Source organism: Ursus americanus, chromosome 12, assembly GCF_024610735.1.
Source record: "Ursus americanus isolate L20-20 chromosome 12, mUrsAme1.1.p, whole genome shotgun sequence".
Taxonomy (NCBI): Eukaryota; Metazoa; Chordata; class Mammalia; order Carnivora; family Ursidae; genus Ursus; species Ursus americanus.
The window spans coordinates 2,653,737-2,679,973 of NC_142138.1; the positions used below are offsets into that span (position 1 = coordinate 2,653,737).

A 26,237-nucleotide genomic window follows, 5' to 3' on the forward strand; every position below is an offset into this window, starting at 1 on the left:
AACCCGTCACTACCATGTGGGGTCATGGCAGAGGCCTCGTTGGCTGACTCGATTCTCCTTTTTCATGAAGCCCTTTCACTGAGCACGAGAGGTGGTCAGGTGGGTTAGGAGCTCAGGAAGAGAAAAAATCGTCTTTGTGAGAAAGAGACTCAAGGGGTGGTGAGGAGGTAGTGCTGAGCCCTGACGGCCCTGGGGGGCAGGAGTTTGGTTATGGAGCCAGGACAGTGACTTGGGGATTGTCACCAGCGCTCCATATCCTTAAATTGGCAGTCGTAGACTGCTGATGCTGTGAGAAAAGGTGGGGACCGTTGAGTATTTCTTTCACTCATTGCTCGTCAAATACTGACTGAGCGCCTATCACGTGTCAGGCCCAGGTTTAGGTGCTAGGAGTATACCAGTGAACCAGGCAAAACCAAGCCTGTCCTCCTGCTGCATACAGTTGAAAGATCTATAGAAACGTGTAGATTACAGTATATCAGATGGGGAGGAGTGTGGTAGATAAAAATGTAGCAGGATAAGGGGAGTGGAAGAGGGATAGGTAGTAAGGCACAGTAGGTTGACATTTTGGGTGTGAGGGGCCAGTGTGCAAATGACTGGGGAGTAGCGTTTTAGGTAGAGGGAACAGCAGGGCAAAGACTCGGAGGCGGGAGCATGTTTAGCGCACACGGTCTGGGACAGCAAGGCGGCCAGCGTGATGGAGCGCGGTGCTTGGAGAACTTGGGGAGGAGTAGTTGGACACGATGCCACTACATGCTCTGGCATCCCATTTGCACCAAGGGCAAGTTCAGAGTGAGAGGGTGATGTGAGGGTCCCAGAGATGGCAGGGCCCTTAAAATGGGGAGCCCCTGGTCACATGCAGCTGAGGACGTCCAGGGGACCTCAGCCTTTGTGCTGTAGCCCTGAGTGTAGAGCTAGTGCTGAGATGAGAGCGGAGCATTGTCTGGGGCCCTGGGCTCAGATCTCCCGTGGAGTGTCCACCTTGCTGTGTGTCTAAGCTGTGTATGCAGTAGTGGGTGTTATTTGGTCAGTCCCTGGCAACAGTAGGGAAGTCACAAGAGTCTATTCTGGGAGACAGTATGGGGTAAGGGAACTAGGTGTAAGGTGTATGACAGTATGGACTGGGAGCTAAGGGGGTGCCACATTTATGGAGGAAAACAGGATGCTAGTTTTTGCAGCATCCCTGCTGGGGTTTGGGTATCTGAAAAGATCTGGGTCACCTCCCATCCCCTAGTCTTTTTTTTTTTTTTTTTTAAGATTTTATTTATTTATTTGACAGAGATAGAGACAGCCAGCGAGAGAGGGAACACAAGCAGGGTGAGTGGGAGAGGAAGAAGCAGGCTCCCAGCGGAAGAGCCTGATGTGGGGCTCGATCCCAGAACGCCAGGATCACGCCCTGAGCCGGAGGCAGACGCTTAACCGCTGTGCCACCCAGGCGCCCCTCTAGTCCTTTTTACTTCTCCCTTCCCATGCTCGTCTCTCCCTGGGAAAGAAAAACCATCGATCTTGGTCCCCATCTTCCAGTCCTGTCAACTCCATGTGGGAGTAACCCCAGCCTCTGTTTTTTCCAGCGTGCCAAGGGGGCCTTGCAGAGCATCACTGCAGGCCAGAAGGTCATTAGCAAGCACAAGAATGGGCGCTTCTACCAGTGTGAGGTGGTCAGGCTCACCACCGAGACCTTCTATGAAGTCAACTTTGATGATGGTTCCTTCAGCGACAATCTCTATCCTGAGGACATAGTGGTAATGTCTGCGAGGAGCTTCTTGGGCAGTCTGGGATGGGGGTGTGTCTAGGTCTGGCTGGCAGACTGCTGTGGGCCTGCCTGCCATTTCTAGCCAGGCCCAAAGTCCCATCAGTCTTTCCCTGAACAGAAAGAAGCATTGGTACTGGTCTTTCCTTGCGAAGAACATTGCGTGCTGCTAGGCTACCGTGCTTCCTTGAGAAGCTCATAGGAGTCCGTGTTTTCTTTTTTTTTTTAAAGATTTTATTTATTTATTCGACAGAGATAGAGACAGCCAGCGAGAGAGGGAACACAAGCAGGGGGAGTGGGAGAGGAAGAAGCAGGCTCATAGCGGAGGAGCCTGACATGGGGCTCGATCCCGTAACGCTGGGATCACGCCCTGAGCTGAAGGCAGACGCTTAACCGCTGTGCCACCCAGGCGCCCCAGGAGTCTGTGTTTTCTGCAGTACCGTGCAACGTGCTTCTATTTCGGTCTGAACCAGCCTTGAAAGGTGCTGTAAGGCGGTGCAGGAGCCTAGGCAGTGGAAACTGACTGGTGTGCCAATACCAGCTCCTGTGCTTATTCGTAGCTGTGTGATTTTGGAGAATTACCCAGCTCTCTTTCCCACTGTGCCCTCTTAGTAGATGTATGGAATTTGCGTTTGGTTCTTTACAGGTGCAGGCTTCTGGTAGAAACTACTTGGAGATATCCCTGGCCTGCTTATGTTATGGACACCTGACACACCCACTTCTGGGTTTCCTGGCTCAGGATTCAGGACTTAGTTTGAGTTTCCCTTACCCTCACTCTGCCTTTTCACGTGTTAGACTAAGCACCAGGATAGAGGGGGTGAAGCCACTTTTGCCTTCAACAAATCCGGTATTTCCCACCTTTATACCGCATTAGCAACCTGGTTGCTAAAAGCACATCCGTTAATTATAAGGTAGACTGAAGTCATAGTAAAGATGACGGTAATAGTACTTGTGGCAGTAGAATAGCTCTAGTTTACTAAGCTGTTCTAGTGCGGCAGGTCAGGTGTCACTTTCCATACCAGTTCTGAGAAACCGGTAGTGGTATCTCTACCTTACAGATCGTGATCTCAGGACTACTGAGGAGCCCACAGAGCTTTTTTGTGGGTACTGTCTATCAATATTTACTGGAAATTAAAATGGTGATTAATTGATTTAAAATAATCTGGGTTTTTTAACGGGGTGCCTGGGTGGCTCAGTTGGTTAGGCGTCTGCCTTTGGCTCAGGTCATGATTCTAGGGTCCTGGGATAGAGCCCCACGTCGGGCTTCCCTGCTCAGCAGGGAGCGTGCTCCCCCCCCCCGCCTGCTGCTCCCCCTGCTTGTGTTCTCTTTCTCTGTCAAGTAAATAAAATCTTTAAAAAAACAAAAAACAAAAAATCTGGGTTTTTAAATTGAAAAATAACAATTTTAAAACATTATTAGTGGGAAGAATGCCATTTTTCTACAGTTCTGCATGTCTCTCTATTTTTTTTTAACATTTTCTTTCTTCCTTTCTCTCTTTCTTTCTTTCTTTCTTTCTTTCTTTCTTTCTTTCTTTCTCTCTCTCTCTCTCTCTCTCTCTCTCTCTCGTTTCCTTTCCTTTCCTTTCCTTTCCTTTCCTTTCCTTTCCTTTCCTTTCCTTTCCTTTCCTTTCCTTTCCTTTCCATCTATCTTTACATCCAACATGGGGCTCAAACTCACGACCCTGAGATCGAGTCACATGCTCTATCGACTGAGCCAGCTAGGCGCCCAAAATTCTGCAAATCTCTTTAATGTTATGTCTTCATTCAATCCGTTGTACATTGTTTTGGTTAAAGTATATGAAGAAAATTCAGCCTCACACAGTTCTGTTGTAAATGGAAAGGGGAGAAGTCTTTTCATAGCCTTTCATACCATTGTGATTATTCTCTGATACTACACAAAAGTCAATGAGTCGTGGCTTCTTAAAAGTTAGTTGCAGGGTGGAATCTGAAAGTAGGTCAAACTTTGCACGCTCTGTTACATTAAAATCCACTGGCTTATCTTGCACTGAGAAGGAATCTTTACCTATGTATAATTTTGTAACATCTTACATTGGTCATTTAGAAAGTACTCACGCATTGGGCTATGCGGATCTTCCAAATGTTAAATTTTTATTATACAGTGTCAAAAAACATTGATTAGTATCAGAAATATCTTTATTTATTTAAATGATTTTTTAAAAAGTAATCTCTACACCCAACTTGGGGCTCGAACTCACAACCCTGAGATCAAAAGTCACATATTCCACCAGTGGAGCCTGCCCGGTGCCCCTCAGAAATATCTTTAAATTTGGCAAAGCTTCACGCTTATTGTGGTGATACAACTATTCTGAAGTTCTAATTTTTCTAAAAGCTTTAGTTTTATTATTGGCAGTACTATCATTTATTTTCCTTGAAGTGACAGGCTTATTTCATTCATTTCCAAGAGGATGTCTGCCAGTACTCAAGTCTGAATAACCATAGTTTGTCTGTCAGCCAGTTCTTCAAATAAAGCTGGTGCTCCATGAAAAAAGCAGCTCACAATTCAGTTACACAGTGCTTTTCCTCAAGATAACCACTGTCCTTCAGCGTGCAGCCAGAGTGTCCGTCTTTGAGTACTCACATGTACTCAAGGACTAAGGTTTGACAAAATAAGTTTTTCTGCTTCATCGAGAGACATTGTTAGGTGAAACCAGGTTTCGTTTCTCTCCTTTTCCCAAATTCGGAGTGCACGGTGGTAAAGAATACAGTAACAACTGGTAATGCTTGGAGCTGCTGCTTTGTGCCCAGGTACAAGCAGTTTTACCTGTTAGAGATTTTACACCATCGCTGCAAAGGTCAGCACAGAAAGGGGCTAGTCATGTTTTTAATAGTACTCTGAAATCCTCATTCTAGTATTTCTTCAGGGCAGAGCTCTGTCCTCTGGTCTTCGGCAGGACAGTTAAAGGAATGCAAGAAGGATTCTTGATCTTGGCACTGTGTTTAAGTTTACTGTAAGTTTATTCTGGCTGCTCTTTTCCGTCACCTCAGAGCATCAGGAGCAGAGATGGGGCAGACTTTGACCCCACAGGCCGGTCTTTAACTATTGTATCTTTCAGCCCAGAGAGAGCCTGCCTTGATGTCCGAGCAGGAATTTGTCCTGGTTCATTCTTCTCTAAGTAGATGGTGGTAACCCCTTGCTCAGAGGGAATCTTCCTTTCACTCTTCTCCCTTACTGTTCCCTCAGAGTCAGGACTGTCTCCAGTTGGGTCCTCCTGCTGAAGGAGAAGTGGTCCAAGTGAGATGGACAGATGGCCAAGTCTACGGAGCCAAATTTGTGGCCTCCCACCCCATCCAGATGTACCAGGTAGCCAAAGGTTTTTGTTGGGGGCTGGGGGGTACTCGATTAATTCAGTGTTTCCTCTTAGGCCAGAGGCGAATCTTTGCTCCTGGGAGAGCTCAGTGGTTAGTAAGAACCTTTTCAGAGCTTGGGGCTGCCCTGTGTCCTGTCTGCCAGAAGTGGCTTCAGATTGGCAGTCCTTCCTTCAGTGTTCTGGATCCTTCCTGTGATGGCAGGAAATTGCCACTGTGCGCAGTGGGCCAGGGAGTCAGGGATATCTTAGCCAAAGGTCTTTGTTTTCTCGGTAGGTGGAGTTTGAGGATGGCTCACAGCTTGTGGTTAAGAGAGATGACGTGTACACGCTGGACGAAGAGCTTCCCAAGAGAGTCAAGTCCAGACTGGTGAGTGTGTTTTCTGTGTGCCCTTGGTTCTCGTCTGGGAGGGAGGGAACAAGGCAAGGGTGTGTGCTTTTGTTCTTTCCTGGGGGTGGTTGGCCACAGAGTGCTCATTTGCCCTGCTTATTCTTCTATAGTCCGTAGCCTCAGACATGCGCTTCAATGAGATTTTCACCGAGAAGGAAGTTAAGCAGGAAAAGAAACGGCAACGAGTGATCAACTCAAGATACCGGGAAGATTACATCGAGCCTGCACTATACCGAGCCATCATGGAGTAGGTGCTTCCAAGGGCCAACAGGTGCCCAGCCATCAAGGCGAGAGCACTGTGGGGTTCCACAGCACAGCAGACACTTGGAACTCTGAAGTCTTTGAAAGTGAAGTTGTAAAATGAAAAGGAATGGAATAACCGACCCCATCGTCTTCTCACGCCCCTGCTCCCCGTTGCATTCCGCTGTAGTGAAAGGACAGCCTTTCTTGGACACGTGGCAGCAGCCGCCTAGCTCCCCGCTGAAGGGCTGAGCACTGAAATGCTGGGGCCGCGCTGGCCCCAGTCTACAGTGGGGTCGACTGTGCTGGCTGGGCTGGTTGCCTAGGACTTAGCTTCCTAACAATCACCTGCACCAACTCGGCAGAGGTGCTGGTGCTTACTCCCTCCCCCTTTTGTATTTATGTGTGTGTGTGGGTGCGTATGTGTGTGTGTGCGTGCGTGTATGTGCGTGTGCGTGTATGTTTGGTCTGGACCAGCTTCTGCCAGCCCCTGGCCTTTACTTTCTTCCTTGCCTGTCCAGGGCAAACAAAATGTGAAATTCTGCCCTCAGCTGAGCTGAGTAAAGTCTCCTGGGGGCTGGCTGGTGATGAGTGTGGCATCTGTCTGTCCCTGGAACTGCCTCAAGGGAGTGCTGGCAAAGCTGTGGTATTGAGATGTTAAGGAGTTAATGCCACCTCTTTGTCCTGTCTTGAAGGGGAAGATAGGGGGTAACATGGGTTTGTGCCCGTATCACTCTAGGCACAGAGCCTCTGTGCCACAGTATTAGAGGGTGTGGGTGGGGAACACCCTGAAGGGGGTTCTTAATGATGGAAGCAGGCAGAGCCTGGTGGGTGATTCTGTCTACAGAAAATTGCAATCATGCAGGGGCTGGGAGGGTTAAGATGAATTGGGGCCACTGGAGACCAGGGGCACGTTTAGATATGTCCCTGGTCTGGGGGTGGGAGGGAGCTGATTTGGGGGTGGGGGTGGGACTGGAGGGCAACACTGAAGGGGTTAAACAGGTTTTTGCTCCTCATGAATTTGTTTGCCTGGGCCCAGGATTGGAGGGCTTCACACCTATACCCTGTGTATACAAAAATCAGATTTATAATACTTCCCTGTTTTTTGTTACGTATGAACGCTATAAACCAAATTATTTTGAAAACTGGTGCATCACCTTGTCCTTAGCAATAAAATGTGTTGAGCAGAGGATTGGCTGTGTCTGCCCCAAGGAGCCTGAGTGGCCCAGGGTCAGGCTCGGGGTAATCTGGTCATAAGCTCTGGAGCAGGAGCAGGTATTTTAAGAAGACTCAGGCAGGATCCAGGAAGCTGTCCTACGAGCGATGGGTTCCTTGTCAAGTCCTGGTCCTGTGGCTGTGTGTTAGACCACGCAAGATGACACATGGGAGGCAGAGGCACCTGGGGCTAGGAGCACCTTGTTTTGCTTCCTTTGCCTTAGGTATGGGAAGGAGGGGCTGGAGGGCCAGAGCACTTTCGCAGTCAAACCGGTTTTGGTCTCGCTCTTCTGCTGCACTTGATTATGTTCATGGAGCTGGTCTAAATTCCTATCATCTGTGTTCCATGCAAATTGTGGAACCAGCATAAAGGTGCTTTAAGAGCAAGGGACTTGACCCCCCAGTGGGATCCAGTGGGGGACAGCTGCCTGTAGTTGGTGAGAAACTTCCCTGGAGAAAGATCCAGTCCCTTTGTCTGGTGGTTCCTGGGGTGTAGGTGGTGGAGGATGGAGCAGCACCTGGAGGAGGGCAGGGCGGGGCCAGTGACCAGGTGCAGGGCTTGGGTACAGCAGAGCTGCTCCAGCTGGCCCTTGGATGACCGGGCACTTGTTTCATGGCCCTGTCCAGGTGCTAGAGAGACTTGGGTCAGCTCAGCAATTCTCCATGCTTGTTTGTATCCTGGGGCTTGGGAGGTGGTTGCTATGGTGTCTGTCTGTGGGGGTAAGGGAGGAGCAGCGGGCTTCAAAGATACTTTTCTATGCCAGCTCCCTCCTGGGGCCAAGATAGGAAGTTGACTTTTTTGTCCAGCATCCAAGAATTCATTCGGGAGATGAGGTGGGACCAGGCCTCAGTGAATGGTTGAGCCTTAGGAGCACATATCTTTGAAGGGAAGGAACACTTCTCCAGACTTGCCAGGGTCCCAGGCCCTGCTACCTCTCACGGACCCCACCATCTCCATCCCCAACCCTGCTGAAGGAGCTGCAGGGCTGAGGTGCCTGGTCTAACCCCAGCAGAGCTCTTAACAGCTGACTTTTTCTAGAAATTCTGCACTTTGAATTTTGCCTAAAGTAATAACTCTGGGGAAACCGAGGATTAGAGGTGATGAGACTTGCTCAAATCCCACAAAACAGGCCATTGGTTTTCTTCCTCACTGCCGGCCAGTGCAGTCAGGTCCAGGCCCTAGAGGACAGATTCCAGGGAAGCCTTACTGTCAGGGCAAACTGCCTCCTTTCCTAAGGTAGATCTCCGGGTTGGCAACCAAGGATCGCACCCCGACAGTACTTTCTCCCTTCTGTCCATCCCATCGGTGGTATGTTTCAAATTGTGCCCCAGATGGATGCCCGTGGTCAGCTGTGGGACTGAGGTAGGGTGGGAGAGAGCTGGGACCTCGGGAGCTGCAAAGAGTGGTTCTGCGCCCGGACTAAACATTTTCTGCCACACTGAAATGGGCAATACAGCAGGGACCCTGTCCCCTTATACGGCACAGGATCGGGCAGGGTTGCCCAGCCCGTAGACGCCCCCAAATCTTGGGCCTCAGGGAGCCCACTGGCGGCGTTCAGCCGGGCTCCCAGCGGCAGCTGCGGCCCTTGTGGAATGACCGTGGCCACACTGCATCTGCGCCCGGGAGGCCGTCAGCCCTCCGCGCCCGCAGGGAAACAGGCTCCCGAGGGGCTGGGTCACGCCCGCGGGCATCGGATGTCTGTCTCCCGGGCGTGAAGCCGGGGGAGGAGGATTCCTCCAGGCGGCGGCTGTGCTCCGGCAAGCCGAGGAAAGGCGTCCGCGCTGGCCTGCAGGCCGGGCCCCCTCGGCCCGACGGGGCTCCGCAGCGCCCGCAGCCCGTGTCCCCGCAGAGGGTGGGGTGGGCGGGTCGGGAAACTGGGGGTGCCCGTGCCTATTGGGCCTCCGCGAGCTTGCGCTCGCCCGCTGCCCGCAGCGCAGCTCTGCATTGGTCAGCCCGGCGCCCCGCCCGGCTCCCGCGGCCCCATTGGCCGCGGATGCCCGACCCCCGGCGAGGGCGCTGAGGCGGAGAGCGGGATTGGTGGTCGCGCCGTCCCCGGGTCGCGGCCGCGCGCTCCGCCCGCCGCTGCGTCCCCACTATGGCGGCGCCCATGCAGCCCACCGCGTCGTGGGCGCCCGCCGGGGTCCCCCGCGGCTGTCGCGGCCGCCTGCGCCCTGGCCTCCGCCTTCCCGCCCGCGTGGGGCCGGGCGCCGCGTCCCCGCTGCCTCCCTCTCCGCTGCGGTAAGGGCCCGCCGTGCGCGCGTCGGGGCGCGGCAGCCACCGCGGCTAACGGTGGCCGCGCCGCCCCTCCCCTCCCCCGCCGCCCTTCTCCCCTCCCCCGCCGCCCCCGGTCCCGGCGGGGCGCGGAGCCCGTCCGCTCGCGCTGGGGAAGGGAGGGTGGGGGCACGGCCTAGCTGCCCCCCGAGCAACGAGGTCCGGCTCGGACTGGGGCTCGGAGCCCGGCCGCCTGGCGACCTCGCCGGGGAAGGGGGGAGCAGCCAGGCCTCGGGGGAGGACGGCTGGACCCGGGCCGCGCGGTGTGAGGTCACCTGCGTGCGAGACCCCGCAGCGCTGCGCACCTTGGCGCAGAGGAGGGACGGGCGAGCGGGCCTCCGCTGTGGGAAGAGGGGAAGGAAAAGTCCAGGGAAAGCTTGAGCGGGAATCTGCGCGCACTGCAAGCGGTTGTCATTGCTCACTGCTTGACTGGCAGGCAGACGTTCAGGGGACCTCTCTGGCTTCCTTTCCTTCTGGCACTTCTCCCCATTGTTAATTCGGGGAGTTTGCTTGCAAGACGAAATATCTTCGTGATGAGGGCTGGTTTGGGGAGGATGGTGTCCCACGGATGTTTTGGATTTCTTTTTTTCTTTTTTTCTTTCTTTCTTTTTTTTTTTTTTTACCACTGCTCATTTTTATGATTCCTCAATAAACTTCATTTCTGTTTGCGCTTCCCTCACAAATGAGGAAGGAGTGTGGAACGTGTGAACTAAGTCATAGTAGTTAATTGAGAGAGAGAGCAATGAAAGCAGCAGTTATTTTGTAAAAACTGGGAGCTGTTTTGTTCCCAAACTTGTGTGTTTGAGTTGTCTGTACTATACCTAGTGGAACGTGAAGGTGGAACAAAAGCTCTTATTAGGTTCCTGAAAGTAAAATAGTCCTCACGGAAAATTAGGTTGTTCTAAGTCAAAATCACCTTGGAGTAATGAGCATTGAACTGTTTGGTATATCTTCAAGTCAAAAGGATTAAAAGGAAGGTGGCACAAAAATTTATGACCAAATGGTGTTTTCAGATCACCTCTTCAGGCAATAACGGCTTCTAAGATGCAAGGTTGTTCACTCAAGGACATCTTGTATTAAGTGATGGCTCTCACTATTTTGCATGTCTTAGTGTGTAGTCGTGGTTTAACAAAAGTAAATTATTGAAGAGGGAATAAGATGTGCCTGTTCTTAGAGTAATTGACTTTGGATCATCAATAAAGTGTCTAATGACTACATATTGTGTGTAAGGCAGTATGAGTACGGGGAAACCGAAGACCTGTAATGAAAGAGACTCGTTCTGATCAGCCTAGGAGATGGCTGTGGGGGTACAGGGCACACAGGACACTGATGACTGATGATTTCACCTCTAGAATTCCTAGATGGTAGGTAGGAGAATCCAGGAAAAGGAGACGCCCATGTGTTTGAGGAAGGTTCCACGGGGGAGCTGAGGTTTGCCTTGAGCCACGACTGGGTTAAGCCTGGGGGATGAAGAAGAAGGGAGGAAATGAGAAAGTGGGGATGGTCAGAGGGGCAGAGGAGACCCGAAATGCTCATGGGTGATTCCAGGGGGTTCTTGTTGGAGAAACTGGGAGGTAAGTTTGTATAACAAAGGTAGGTGGGTTGCATCAAATGAAGAAGTAACTTTGTCTCAGGCAGGGCAAAGGGTAAACAGGTAGTAGTAGCATTTACTTCAGCTAGCCATTAGAAGAATATACAGTTGCACTGTGTTGGTTCTTGTCACTTTTCTTTTCTTTTTTTTTTTTTTTTAAAGATTTTATTTATTTATTTGACAGAGATAGAGACAGCCAGCGAGAGAGGGAACACAAGCAGGGGGAGTGGGAGAGGAAGAAGCAGGCTCCCAGCGGAGGAGCCTGATGTGGGGCTCGATCCCATAACGCCGGGATCACGCCCTGAGCGGAAGGCAGATGCTTAACCGCTGTGCCACCCAGGCGCCCCGGTTCTTGTCACTTTTCTGATTAATCTCAGCCCCATGGACTGACAGTCCTTGTGGCTACCCAGGATCTCCACCTCGAGATGCCCTCTTACCTTCCTTCTCTCCCCTTGTGTTCACTTGGTTGCCAGGTCTTGCTGATAGACCACCACACTATTTTTGACATCTGCTGCTTCCATTTCTACTGTCATCAGGCTTATTTGGGGTCATCGATACCATGCCCTTGAATTATTTCAGGAACCGTACCCCCAACATTTTGTTTTCTTTCCTCCCATGTATCCTGTGAACAGCTATCACTTCCAGATATCTCACTTCCCCAGTGAAGACTTTTAACAGTTCGCTGTTGTGGGTTGAATTAAGCACAGACCAGCCCGAAAGAGACACTATGGGTAAACTCATTTCTTACCATTCCCTTAGATTTTATTATTTTTTTCCAGGTCAGTAGAACTATTTGCTCTTTGGCTGTGTTGTTTGTGCTCCATATCTTTGCTTATGTTGCTTTTTCTATCTTAAATGACCCCCTTGAATCTCTAATTGTTGGTTCTTACCCAAGTTCAGGGCCATGTGATATGGAACTTCTTTTGTGAAACTTTCCTGTACTTTTCTTCCCATCTAGATGGGACTTGTCTCTCCTTTAAACCATTATAACACTAGAGTCTGCCTTTTTGGCACAATTGTCAACATAAGACAAACTTTTTCAAGACATAGACTTTCTTCTTCATCGTCTAGCACAGTGTTTTGTACGTAGTAGGTACTTGACAGGTGTGTTTTATATTGAACATAGCTTTGAACCAAGATGGATGCAAGGAACATTCTTTGTACAAACAAAATGGTCATCATAAAATCTGTAAAGAGAGTTACTTGTGTGAGAGAATTCCTTCCTAAGAGATCTGATGAAGGGTGCTGGGCTGGCTCAGTCAGTGGAGCATGCGACTCTTGGTCTCTGGGTTGTTAAAAATAAAGTCTTGAAAAAGAGAGAGAGAGAGAGATCTGATGATCTGATGTATTGATCTGGATAGCTTGGATTAGGCTGCATTAACAAAAACCCATTAAGACTTAAGTGGCTTAACAGAACAAAAGTTAATTTCTCAATCAAGCCACAGGTCCAGCATGAGTGCACAGGGATCCGTGCTCCTCACTCACTCAGGGACCCCGGCTGATGGAAATCATCTGAGCATAGTGTTCCCACAGTCCGTAGACGATTGGTGGGAGCAGAATCAGATGGCCTGCTAGAAACACACATATTGACAGTAGCAAGAAATAGGGTCTCTAACTGGCCGTGGGAGGAGGGTGGATTGGGAACTTGGGACTCCATAGCAGGAACTGTACGTGTCCGCAGTCCAGGGCTGCTGGTACAAGGGCAGGCTGGTGTACCCTGGGCCCAGCACAGTCATGCCAAGGGCATCACTGTTTTACGGCGCTGTCGGTAATGAACACAGGAATGGTCCTGAGGCATCCCCCCGAAAGTTAAATTATATTCAAGTTATTTAGCCAGGAAGAGTGAAATAACTGGAGGTACATTTTCAATTGTATCATTAAACTGAAAAGGAATCTTAGTTTAACTTTGGTTTAATTGGGTTTCCTTGAGGCCATCAAAGTTTGGTATTTGGGGAGGAAATTTCACTTTGTTTTTTTAAAAAATATTTTATTTCTTTATTTGAGAGAGAGAGCGAGCGAGCAGGGAGAGGGGCAGAAAATCTCAAGCAGACTCCTCATCGAGAGCAGAACCCGATGCGGGGCTCGATCTCCTGACCCCGAGATCGTGACCTGAGCTGAAACCAGGAGTTGGATGCTCAACTGACGGAGCCACCCAGGTGCCCCGAGACTTCAGTTTAGATAAAGAATAGAAGCACAGAAGCATTGGGTGCTGGTTGGAGCCATGGTTCAGGAGACAAGATCTGGGTTGAAATCTTGTCTCTGCCACTTATTATTCGGACATTGAGCAAGTGTCTTCTTGAGCCTGAGGTTATCAGTAAAATGCATGGGGTGTTTTCACTGCAGAGGGTGAATCAAAAGAGTTGGTTTATGTAAAGCGCTTTGCATAGTACCTGGTTCGGAGTGAGCGGTCACGTTCATGAATACCAGCAGCAGCAGCCGGATTTGAAAAGAACTTTGAGGAACCCCAGGAATATAAGTAGAAGGGTTCCCTCAGGTTTTCCTACCTTTTTTTCCTTTCCTTGGACGCATTCCCACCACACCTTTCTTATTTCCACATTTGTCATATTTTATTTTACTTAGTTGTGTGCATGTCTGTGTCCCCCATGACACCAGGCACTCCAGTCATCCCACAGGTATTTACTGAGCAAGTGCTATGTGCAAGGCCCTGTGCTAGGTCATGGCGTTGTAAATAAGAAAGGGATGTGTCCCTGGCTTAAAGCAACCTGTAGTCTGGTAGGACCAGACGCCAGTAAGCCAGCAGTTAAAATACATTGTCACAAGGGCTGTGTTTGAGGGTCCTGTGGGATCTGCAAAATGAGCCGTGGTATCACACTTGGTGTATAAATAACGGTTTTCCAGGGAAATTCACACCTAACCTAGGTCTTGAAGAATCACTGGTTATTAGCTGGGTGGATGTGGGTTTGAAAGGCTTTCTGACAGGAAACGATGTGTGTAATGGCCTAGAAACAGCAGAGAGTGTGGCTACGTCCTGAGGACACTTGAGTGGCAGGAGAGAGGGGAGTGTGTGGAGGCTGCAGAAAGCAGCTTGCGAAGGCTCTGTGAGTTCAGGAGTCAGAGCTTTCTCCCGCAGATGACTAGCGGCTGCCGAGGGATTTGAAGGTAGGAAATCAGCTTTGTTTTTTAGGAAGGTCACTGTGTGTGGAGGAGGTGGAGGCGTGAGTACCCCATTTCCCTGGCAGGGAAAGTTCTGGGGCTTGCAGCCGTGGTCCTGTGCCTGTTACACACGAGTCCTAGAGTGTTTATGTCTGGGGAGAGATGAGAGTGAGGTGAGCGGGGGGGGGGGGGCACCAGCTAGACAAAGGCAGTGATGTGAGTGGGGAGTCGGGGTCCTTCCTAGGGGTGGAGGACAGCATTATGTACAGGGGTCCACAGACCCAGGATTTCCATCGTGGTTTCTCTAGTTTGTGCAGTATGACCTTGGGCAAGCTTCAAAACCCCTTGTATCTTGTTGGTTTCTGAATTTATAAAATGTGGTAAAAAATCCCTGCCTCGCAAGGTTACTGCTCCGGGGATTCAAGCACGGAGAAAGCCTCTGCTATCAGATACCGTAAGGGACCTCTTATAATAAAAATAACAGCTCTAAGACTTCTAACCTTTCGTACATTACCTGGTTCATGGTAGGTGCGCATTAGCCTTCAGTCCCACCGTCTCGAGGTAGGCACGGCCCACGTTGTGGTTGTATATCTGCGTCTTAAGTGCTTGGTGAATGCCAGCCTGGGAGTGGTAGGCTTGGGGAATTATTCTGAGATCAGGAAGGGAAGCATTGATAAGGGTATCATATCAACTTAAACATTCTTTAAATGCCAGCAAATTATATATGGCTCTTCAGCTGTTCCCCACCCTCACCCAGAAGCCTCGCGTGCCCAAGTGGACACACTCCTGCCCCTGGCATTGCTGTAACGTGCACACTGCACGTGCAGCCGAGTGCGTGCTTCTTTGACCTGTCGTCGTTGACTGCTTGCCCCTCAAGTTTTGCTCCTCTTTAGTCTTCTGAGCATGGTTTTAAAGATGATAATGGGGCTTTAATCAGATTTGTTTTCCATTAGGTTCCTCCCTGGTCATCCTGGCTGACGGGAGTTCCTCCCCTCTGAGCTCCTGTACAACTTAATTTATGTTACTCTGATTAAATGTCATCTCCTGTCTTCTTGTCTTACCATTATTTGTCTACATGTCAGTACATTTCCCCTTTTCCTTGATGTCAGTTTTTCCTACAAAATAATGGGAAGATGGCATGTTTATGTATTTTTGACATGACTTAAAAACCCACTGAAACCCTTTGTCTGAAATATGTTGAATAGGTTAAAAAATTCTATGACTGCAGTGCCTGGCTGGCTCGGTCGGTGGAGCGTGTGACTTGATTTTTGGGTCATGAGTTCGAGCCCCACGTTGCATGTAGAGATTACTTAAAAATTTTTACTTAAAAAAAAAAAAAAAAGAGGAGCACCTGGGTGGCTCAGTCGGTTAAGTGTCTACCTTTAACTCAGGTCATGATCCCAGGGTCTCGGGATCAAGCCCCACATCCGGCTCCCTGCTCAGTGGGGAGCCTGCTTCTCCCTCTCCCTCTGCCTGTGTCTGCCCCTGCTTGTGCTCTCTCTCTTGATCTCTCTCTGTCAAATAAATAAATAAAATCTTAAATAAAATTATAAAAAAAGAGAATTCTACTGCTAAGTTTTTCCCCTTAATTAATTAGTTAATTAATTAATTTAAGCAATCTCTACACCCAGCTCACGACCTGTGGTCAAGAATCACATGCTCCAGGGCGCCTGGGTGGCACAGCGGTTAAGCGGCTGCCTTCCGCTCAGGGCGTGATCCCGGCGTTGTGGGATCGAGCCCCACATCAGGCTCCTCCGCTATGAGCCTGCTTCTTCCTCTCCCACTCCCCCTGCTTGTGTTCCCTCTCTCGCTGGCTGTCTCTGTCTCTGTCAAATAAATAAAATCTTTTAAAAAAAAAAATTAAAAAAAAAAAAAAGAATCACATGCTCCTTGGACTGAGCCAGATGCGTGCCCTGCCACTGAATTTGGGTTTTTTTTTTTTGAATTTTTTTAAAATTGAAGTATAGTTGACACTTTATTACTAAGTCTTTCAAGTATATAAAAAATGAATTGTATAGCAGCTATTCTTAGAGTTTTTGGTCTCAGGACTCCTTTATAAGTTTAAAAATTATTGAAACCCCAAAGAACTTCCATTTTTATGGGCTTTGTTTATTGAGATTTAATGTTTTAAAACTTACGGAGAAAATTTTAAATCGCAAGAATATAACCATTCTATTAGCTGTGAGGACAGTGGTGTTGTCACGTGTTATATGTTATGTAGCCTCTGGAAAATCTGCTGGACCCTTGTGAGAAAATGAGTGAACAAAGCAAATGATGTCTAAGAATTATTATGAAAATAGTTTTAAACTCATGGATGTGCTGAGAGGGCCTTGGGGACCCTCACAGGTTCGTGGACCAGTTTGAGAACTGCTGACATATAGATATGAGAGTTTTTATACGTGACACTTTTATATCTTTTTGGCCACAAAATGAAATAAAGTGGAAACACTACCAAATACCAGTTTTTGTTTTTGATTTTTTTTTTTTTTTTAGAGAGAGGGGGTGAGGGGCAGAAGGAGAGAGAGAGAACATCTTTTTTTTTTTCTTTTTAAAGATTTTATTTATTTATTTGTCAGAGAGAGAGAACACAAGCAGGGGGAGCAGCAGGTAGAGGGAGAAACAGGCTCCCCACTGAGCACGGAGCCGGATGCAGGACTCGATCCCAGGACCCTGGAATCATGACCTGAGCCAAAGGCAGATGCTTAAGCGACTGAGCCACCCCGGCATCCCAAGAGAGAACATCTTAAGCAGGGGCTCGATCTCACAACCCTGAGATGACCTGAGCTGAAATCGAGAGTCAGATGGTTAACTGACTCTTAGCGTCCCCCCAACATCAGTTTTCAAAATCCACTGAACACAGTTTCTTTTTAAAAGTAACTAGTGTCTAGCTTTGGTTAAGACATGTCCTTTACCTTGAAAAGACAGTTGTATTTTTTTAATATCTATGAAGTACCATACTGCTAACAGATATTTTGCCATTGCCAATAGTGGTCAGTAAACTTAGAACACCAGTATTTTTGTAAAAGAAAAATACACAACTTGCTCTTTTAGTTCTAAAAATATATTTTTAAGATTTTATTTTATTTTTTATTTATTTAGGCTCCACGCCCAGTGTGGAGCCCAGTGTAGGGCTTGAACTCACAACCCTGAGATCGAGACCTGAGCTGAGATCAAGAATCTGAAGCTTCGCCGACTGAGCCACCCAGACGTTCCTTAAGGTTTTATTTTTAAGTAATCTCTACACGCAATGTGGGGCTCAAACTCACAGCCCCGAGATCAAGAGTTCTGTGCTCAACTGATTGAGCCAGCCAGGCGCCCCTAATTCTAGAAATCTTATATGTCCTTGGCCAAACAATGCTTAGAGAACTGCTTTGAGGTATAAGATTTCTTGGTTACTCGCCATCTCATTGTCACATTTGGTTATGATCCTGTGTAAAAGATTCAGTTCTTAGGAGGTTAGCCACATTAATGGCATTCTGTAAAGCAGAAACTGCCCCGCATCCCGATGCAGGTGAGCCAGTGATGGCGCCCTCTCCTCCGTGCTGTGGGATTGCACACTTCCTGAGGATTCTTCCTGAGCCTCATGTGCCACGAGACATTTGACAGAGGGATTGTGTGAGTGTCAGTTGAGGCTGAATAGCAGAATCATTTATCAAGAAGAGTTTCGTTTCCTTTCTGTGCCCTGGTGCGTCATGCCGAGTACCCTCTGAGACGTCCATCCTCTCCGAAGCCTCGCGAAGGCTCTGAGCTGTCGCAGGGGCCTCGTCCTGCTCCTGGCTTCGTCTTCTCCGGCTGTGCTCCATCCCGCTACTCCCGTGGTCTTTCTCAACTACAGATCTGACTCTTGTGTCTCTGCTTAATCCCCTAAGTGGTTCTTTGTTGCTGATGGGATGAATTTCGGATTCTTGAGCACGGCATCTAACGCCTCTCCTACCCTTTTACTGCTTCACCTTCTTTGCTGTAGCTTTTCCTAAATGTTACAGACAGTTGTTAATTTCCATCCTCTCATAATGTTTATCCTCTGCTTGCATCACACAGCTCTCAAGGGCAGGTACTGCCCTGTGCTCCTACTGTTGTACTCAGGTGCCTAATGATGGCTTCTGCCTGGACATGTGTTATCATGTATGTTGTATATGTTAGGCTAATATGTTACCTATTTATATGTTATATGTTATTTATTATATATAAAATACATTATATGTATGTAACACACGACATGGGCAGATGAAGAATGTGGAACTACCACAGAGGCCTGAGACATTTAAAGTTGCAACAACGAGAGGGAACATTTATCTCATTTATTTATTTGATAGAGAGAGAGTGCGTGTGTGCATGTGCGGCAGGGAGGGGCAGAGGGAGAGGGAGAAAGAGTCTTAAGCAGACTCTGTGCTGAGTGCAGAACCTTACATGGGGCTCAATCCCTCAACCCTGAGATCACGACCTGAACCAAAACCGACAGTCGGACGCTTACCCGACTGAGCCACCCAGGTGCCTCTTTCTTTTCTTTTTTCTTTTTTCTCTTTTCTTTTCTTCCCTTCCCTTCCCTTCCCTTCCCTTCCCTTCCCTTCCCTTCCCTTCTCTTCTCTTCTCTTTTCTTTTCTTTTCTTTTCTTTTCTTTTCTTCTCTTTTCTTCTCTTTTCTTTTCTTTTCTTTTCTGAGCCAGCCAGGCTCTACTGATGTATTTTACACTTACAGCAACAGAACAATATAATGATGTCTATCACTAAGTCTTAATATGCCATATAACTTCAGGGTTTTGTTTTGTTTAAAGAAATAGAATGTGACACTTCCAGTAAATGTCCCCTACGTATTTTTTCCCTAGTCTCTTTCCTTGTTCACCAGAAAAAACAGTATCTTGAATTTAAAGTTTTTAAGTTCCCATACATGTTTTTATGGTTTTGCTCCATGCTCTGTGCCCACACACCGCACACAGCAGGGGCTGCTGGCAGCAGGGGCTGGCAGACGGGCTTGCAGGTGTCCCTGGAACACTGCCGTGCGTGCCCACATGTGAGTGTTGTTCCTGACTACTCTCAGGCTACAGTTTTCTGTTTTTGGTTTTCTGGATGCATGGCCATCTCCCAGCCCCCTTCAACACCTGCCCCCACCCTTTGATCTCGGTTGACCTAGGCAAAGGAGGGTCATCTTTTCAAACATTCCAGCTGAATTTTCTCAGGACTGATTGCATTCAGCATTTTTAATCTTACACATAGAATTTACCTTTTCCAAATAAAATATCATTTCTACAACCTTGTCCCCCAAAACACTGTTAAAACACAGTTAAGCAAAACCCCCTTAAAACCAAACCTTAACAGCTCCTATTCAGAAAGGGTCATTTTGTTTATTTGTTTTTTGGTTTTTTTTAGAGATTTTATTTATTTATTCGACAGAGATAGAGACAGCCAGCAAGAGAGGGAACACAAGTAGGGGGAGTGGGAGAGGAAGAAGCAGGCTCATAGCGGAGGAGCCTGATGTGGGGCTCGATCCCATAACGCCGGGATCACGCCCTGAGCCGAAGGCAGATGCTTAAGCGCTGTGCCACCCAGGCGCCCCTGTTTATTTGTTTTTTGGGTAAAAACAAAGATGAACCGAAAGTTGCGTTCCCTTGAATCTCTCTGCATACCCCTCCCGCGAAGCCTGGCTTTTCCTCAGCTACTTCTGAAGGGAGCATCTGATCAGAGGCAAAACATTTTTCAGCTTTCCGCTCTGTCTTCTATTTTTATAACCTTGGTGGATATCTGATTTCTACTTAGAAAGTCACTGACCACCTGTGTTACAGGAGTCTGGGTCCAATCAGGAGAGAGAAACCACATGGTACTTTGAGCAGGTAAACTTTAATGTAAGAATTATTAACTACAACAGGGATTTGGAGTAACATGAGATCAGCTAGTAAGAAGTAAAGAAATAAGCACAAGGAAGGATACTCAGTGTCATTAGCCGTCAGGGGAATGCAAAGCAAAACCAGAATGAGACACTTGCCCTCACCCCCGCTCTCTCTGACTATCCATTTTTTCATATATATATTTTGCATATATACATATATATATGTAACATATATACATAACAACATATATATATATATATATGCATATATATATGTTGTTCCATTTGCTTGGTTCACACCCACTAGGACAGCTATAATCAAAAAGACAGGTAATCATTAGTGTTGGCACAGGTGTGGAGAAATCAGGACTCTCATACATTGCTGATGGAAATGTAAGATGGTACAGCTAGCATTTCCTCGAACAGTTCAGTGTAGAGAGTCACCATGTGACCCAGGTATATATCACTCCTGGGTGTATACCCAAGTCCTTCTCTAGGTATATGCCCAAGAGAAATTAAAATTTACGTCCGTATGAAAACTTGTACATCAGTGTTCCTGGCCCCATCATTCAGCCAGAAAGTGGAAACAACCCAAACGTCCATCAACTGATAAATGGGTAAATAAAATGTGATTTATGTTCATATGATGGAATGTTATTTGGCACTAAAAAGAAATGCAGCACTGATCCATGCTACAACATATGTGAACCCTGAAGGTACCAGGCTGGTGAAAGGAACCTGTCACAAAGGACCACATAGTGTATGATTCCATATATACGGAATGTCTGTAACCGTTTGCCTATTCTGTACAACAGAAAGTAGATTAGGTTGCTTAGGGCTCAGAGAATGGGAAGTTGGGCAGGGGGGTGACAGCTAAAGGGGTGCAGGATATTATTTTGGAGTAATGGAAGTGTTCTAAAATTGATTGTGGTAATGTTTGCAGAACTGTGAAAATGCCAAAAGCCATCGAAATGTCTACTTTGAATGGGTGAATTGTATGGTATGTGAATGATATCTTGATAAAGCTTTTCTAAAAGAAGTAAAGAGAACTCCAGAATAATACAGACATAGCACGTGTAAGCAGTAACCACCAGTCTGGGGCTGAGAGATGGGCTCAGCGAAGAGCTCCCAGTCCACCCCATAGCTCGTGCAGGCTGAGATGCAGACTTGGGGTGTAGTGGACATGACCGTGCCTCACTGGGTTGCATTTGAGTTACTGTGCTGCTGCATGGTGGAATTGGCTGGAAGTCAGCCTTCCGGGGTGTTGGGGGGAGGCTGTTTGCACAGAGGGGTCTCACCGGAGGCACTCTGCTGTAAAACTGCCCAAGAGGGGTGCGGAGGGCTGCTTGTTGGCTGCTGCTGCTCGTTGCTCATGGCTGGGCATGGGAAAGCCCAGGTGTGCTGTCGGAGTCTACCCAGAGAGACACACGGGCACCCGGAGACAAAACCCCTTTTTCCTCCTGCAGTGGCTCTTCAGCACCTTTTACTGACAGAGCTCAGTATCATGCCAACCGGCAAAGAAAAATACTTCATGGCCGCAGATCCATCCTGACGGGGCCAGCCAACAGGGCAGTGGTGGAGCTGAGAGGCAGGAAGCCTGTGACACATGCGGGAGTCATCCGGACCTCAGCGTCCCCCTAGCTTCTTAATTTCCATTTGGGGGTCCCAAAGTTATCCTTGCCCCTAGGCTGTTGTGGTTTGGAGAAGCCAGGACACTGTGTCTTTGGGCCAACGCGCCCTCAGCCCAGGTCTGCCTAGTCCACTTTACACGTCCTTGTCTGTTCTGTTTGCCCGTTTCTCTTTTTCAGGTACCAGTTATGCTCATGCTGGATCTCCTGTGACACTATTGCTGCATGTTTTTGTGTTTGGATTTGCTTTAGTAACCTTTTATACTTTCTATTCTTTTTTACTTTTTAAAAAGATTTTGTTTATTTATTTGAGAGAGAGAATGCGTGCGAGCATGTGAGCATGAGCCGGGGTGAGGAGAGGGACGGGGGGAGAGGATCATGACTTGAGCCGAAGGCAGACGCTGAACCCGCTGAGCCCCCCACGTGCCCTTATTCTCTTTCATTTTATCTTTACTTGTTTTTTATCCACCATCATTTTCTTTCTCCCTCCCTCCCTCCCTTCCTTTCTCTTTAAAGATTTTACTTTTTTAAAGTGAGCTCTGCATCCATCGTAGGACTCAAACCCACGATCCCAGTATCAGGAGCCGCACACTTCGCCCCCGAGTCAGTGAGGCGCCCCCGCCATTGCTTTCATGACTCTTACTGTCTTTTCAGCAGCGACCACTTCGTTATCTACCGCGAAGCCTTTTGTTTCCGTGATGGTGGTGTTCTTCTTTGTTCACTCTTCCTGAATGCTAATTTTACTTTATTTAGGAAAGTGGCGTTGTCTTAGTATTTTTTCCCTGAGCTCTCCCTTTCATGTCTGCTCTTGGTCAGCTCTTGTTTTATAGAGCCGTTTGTGAGTGGGTGGGATTGGGGTGATCTCTGTTAATGATCTTTATCTGTTCTGTAACCGCATTGCTTCTGTCCTGTGGTCTCATCTACCATGTTTTGCGCCAACCCTCCCCATTCCTTTCTTCCACTGTGTGGCAGCCGTTTGGTTTAGATCCTGTACTGATCGCCTTTCACTGTTGTTTTGATACACTCTAGCACCTCCTCAGATGAAAAAAGGTCGATGACTGGAGCCAGATCATTGGGATCTGAATCCTGGCTTTGCCATTGACCTGCTCTGTGATCCTAAACAAATAATTGAGCCTCTCTGTGCCTCAGTTTTTTCTGTATGTAATGGGAACGATAACCTGGTAGGATTGGTGAGAAGATTCAGTGAGTTAAATTGTTCAAAACTCTTAGAACTATGGTTGGTCCACGGTAAGCGCTATATGAATATTAACAATATCAACTTACCCCGCACGTTGACTTGCAATTAGAAAATGCACGGTTCTTCTGCGTAGAATAATTTAACACATTGCATATTAATTAACTACTTAAATCTGCCTAGTCATGCATGACGTCTGACTGGGAGGTGTGCATTCAGCAAAAACGTTTGTTAAAAAATTGATGAGCTTTTCAGTAACTTTTTTTGGGAAGCTGGATAATAAATAGTACGGTATATAATAACTTCTGATTAGCTTGCCTCAGAAATACTCACAGGAGACACGCTCAGGAAATACTTTGTGGTTTTTGCTCTGCATACTTTTGTCATACTTGAGTTTATATCCAGTATGGCTGATATTTGAACGTCAGCAAAATTCTGACATTTGAGACTAAAAATTGTTGCCAGGTATAGTTCAGAAAATAACCACATTATAGGCTGTTTTAGAAATGACAGGACTTGTTGCAGTGAATTCAGATTTTTATACGATTTTCTTTTTATGGCTAAATTAAAATAACCTAGCATTATATACCTTTTGTCCCTCTTTTGGAGCGTACTGTCACTGACTGAATATTCTGTCCATGAGCAGATAGTTCTTGAATAGCTGCCAGGGATACCGCGGTGAACAAAGTAGACGTGCCCCTGCCCGGGTTAGCCAGAATATAAATGTTAAACAAATTACCGTAAATACTCGTAAGATTGTAAGTGCCCTGCGTCCTGGGATAAGGATAAACAGCTGCTGTGGGAGTTCATAACAGGGAGACCTAACCTCAGGTGTGGACGCGGGGGAGGCTTCTCTGCGGAATTCACCTTGAAGCTGAGGATGCGAGGCTGAGTGGGAGTTGGCGAGGTGAAGCCGGATGGCCCGGACAGCGCCAGCCTGACTTCGGGAGAGAGTGTGGGGACTGGGAAACACTGAAAGACGGTCAGTGTTGCGGACCCACTGGGGTGGGGTGGAGGGGAGGGCAAGAGACGTGGGAAGAGGCGGGCAGGGGCCACAGCACACTGAACCTTACAGGCCCCGTTAAGTGATTTGGGCCCTTACCCTAAGGATTGCGGGACATTTGTGAAGTTTAAGCCTGGGAGTGAGATAAATTCACATCAGCTGCTGTGTGGAGAATGAGTCGGAGAGGATCAAGAATGGGTATGGGAGGCTAACCGGGGGGCTGTCGTAGGAGTCCAAGCCGAAGAGTCTAGGGACTTGAAATGGGATGGTGGTAGTGAAGATGGAGGGACGGAAGGATGCAAGAAGGGTTTCAGAGGTGAAATTCACAGGACTCGGTGATTGATTATATGTGGAGGTGAGAGCGAGAAGGAGGGTCGTGTCAGGATGACTTCCAGGTCTCTGACAGGAGCACCTGTGAAGGCGTTGCCTTTTACTTGAGGTAGGGACCAGAGAAGGAAGAGGAAGTTTGGGGCGTCTCTGAAACATCTAGATGTTGCTATGGAGTAGGAAGTTCAGCAGGCGGACATGGAACTCAGAAGCAGTTCTCTAGGTGGGGGAGCTCGTGTTTGGGCTGGTCTGCGTAATGATGGCAAATTACATCACAGAAGCGGAACGAAATCGCCTTGGGGATGTCTGCAGAAGGGAACTGTTAAGACAGCCTCACCAGCACCCCAAGCTTCTCTCCTCGTTCAGAATTGCTGTGCATATGTATGGGCACACAGATCATATCTTCAGGACATTATGTTTTGGAATGTGTACAACTTATATCGTGTCTGTGTTGGAGCATGTAATTAGAAATATATTAGTTTATTCTTTAAACACACACTTCGCGAGTGTTGCCGTGTACTAGGCGTTCTGCTGTTAAATGCAGGTGATTCACAGACCTAAGTTAGAGATTCTGCTTTCAGATGGTGTACTGATTCTTTGCAGAGACAGAACAACAGGCACAATGTTGTGTAGATGCTGGGATGCAGGTAAGCATGGGATGTTACGGGAGTAGACCCGGAGTGTAGGGCTATGATTAAGGAAAGCTTCCCGAGGGAGGTGAGACTTGAACAGAGCCGTAAAGAGGAGCCAGCACTGGTGGGCAGAGAAGGCAGAGAAGGGACTGTCCCACCGTGCCGTGCTGTCTCTCCCAGTTCCAGATGCTGCAGAAAGGTCAAGGCATGGGAGGATAATAATGTCCAGTGGGGTTGACAGTTAAGAGGTCAGTGGCAAACTTAGTGACCCTCTAGGGCAGAGTATGAATTTGATTGTCTTGGTGTTCCCTGTGCTTTGCCTGACTCCTAGCACTTAGTGTTTGTTGCATCAGCTTTGGACAGGAGAGAGACACCTCCTTCTCCAAGACGAATACACGGGAAAGGGATGAGTCCAGAGCGCGGCATTCCCTTGACGGCTGAAGCGAGCTGGCTGCGGTTCTTTACCTGCGTGCTTTTCTGTGGCTGTGCAGGGAGGCCAAGTGAGCTCTACCGCCCAGACAATCCTAAGTGGTAATCTAGTGTTAGTGTTTTGTGTCTTATTCTAGTCTCTCTCTTTTCTTCCTTTTTTTTTTAATGGTTGGGTGCATGATACTTGTCTCTTTTTTCATTTAATAGTATATCATAAGCATTTCCCCATGTCATTAAAATGTTTTCATAAATTACATCTTTTTCTTTTCATAAATTACATCTTAAGTGGCTGCCAAATCTCTCATTTGGATGTTTATTCAAACACTTTTTTGAGCATTTGGTTTATTTTTTTTCCTTTTGAAATAATTTGAAATAATTACAAAAAAAGTTGCAAAAATATTACAGCAAACTCCTGTATAGCCTTCAGCTAGTTTATGGTGGGGTCTATCAGATCTCTCCATTGTAAAGCTACTCTTCTCCCCTCTGTAATTAAGAAGCATCTTGTGGGCAGATACTTGAAGACTGTATAATACCCCATGTCTCAAAATTCTCCCCCTTAATTTTAGCATCTTTTGATGTTTCTTAGCTGAGTTATTACTGAAATGGTCACCAAATGGTGACTTTCTAATTACATTATTCCTTCTGTATTCATTAGTTGGCATTCTGCTCTAAGAGAGAGCTTTCTCCTCTCCTCATTTATTAGGTTCTTATTTAATGGGTTGTAATCTGTTATTATTGGTCTGAATTGCTCCAGAGCTGACCATTAGGAGCCCCTCCAGTGGGCTTCTTTTTCCTTCTGACGCGGCCTCCCCCTTTGAGCCTTTTCCTGCTTCCAGGCACCGTGGAAGATTCCAGCCTTGGTTTGTTTGTGCCTTCTTTGCCCCAGCCATGCAATCAGCCATCCTTCCAGGGATCCCTGGTTCCCATTAGGGAAGACCGGTATTTAAAAACCAAGCTCCAGGGGTGAGATGTGCTCTTTGTAATTGGGGGCATGACTGCTGCCAGGCCTTTTCGTGAAAGTGACCGGAGCTGGGGGATATATGCGTGTATCACACAAAGGCACACACACTATCTTCACTTATATTTTTGTATCTTTATTTACCAAACACCATCCGTTTATACCAATCCCTTCAACTTGAGTGCAGCCCCCAAAATTTATTCTGATCTTTCCCTTTATCTATTTGCAACTCCCGTTTCCATCATTGAGAAATCTGGCTCCTGTTAGCATCAATATATTTACTTATTTGGTTAATTCCAGTATTTCCTGTTCCCACACCCGCAGACCCCCTGATGATGACCCGAATGCC

General features: G+C 47.6%; 2 protein-coding genes across 10 annotated transcripts in view; both read left to right on the forward strand.

Moving 5' to 3' along the window:
* KDM4A (lysine demethylase 4A) overlaps nt 1-6,851 on the forward strand; it is a 43,938-nt gene extending 37,087 nt beyond the window's left edge. For all 3 annotated transcript variants that reach the window (XM_045799767.2, XM_045799766.2, XM_045799765.2), the window contains exons 19-22: nt 1,569-1,739; nt 4,950-5,069; nt 5,351-5,443; nt 5,575-6,851. In XM_045799767.2, coding sequence (XP_045655723.1) covers nt 1,569-1,739; nt 4,950-5,069; nt 5,351-5,443; nt 5,575-5,715 — 525 coding nt within the window. In that variant the 3' untranslated portion in view covers nt 5,716-6,851. The remainder of the gene's footprint in view (nt 1-1,568; nt 1,740-4,949; nt 5,070-5,350; nt 5,444-5,574) is intronic.
* Nucleotides 6,852-8,963: 2,112 nt separating this feature from the next.
* ST3GAL3 (ST3 beta-galactoside alpha-2,3-sialyltransferase 3) overlaps nt 8,964-26,237 on the forward strand; it is a 183,107-nt gene continuing 165,833 nt past the window's right edge. For 6 of the 7 annotated variants that reach the window (XM_087865804.1, XM_087865805.1, XM_087865807.1 and 3 more), the window contains exon 1: nt 9,020-9,158. The gene's annotated coding sequence lies outside the window, so the exon portion shown is untranslated. Of the gene's footprint in view, nt 9,159-26,237 lie in introns of all 7 variants that reach the window. The other variant, XM_087865806.1, reaches the window with a different exon arrangement.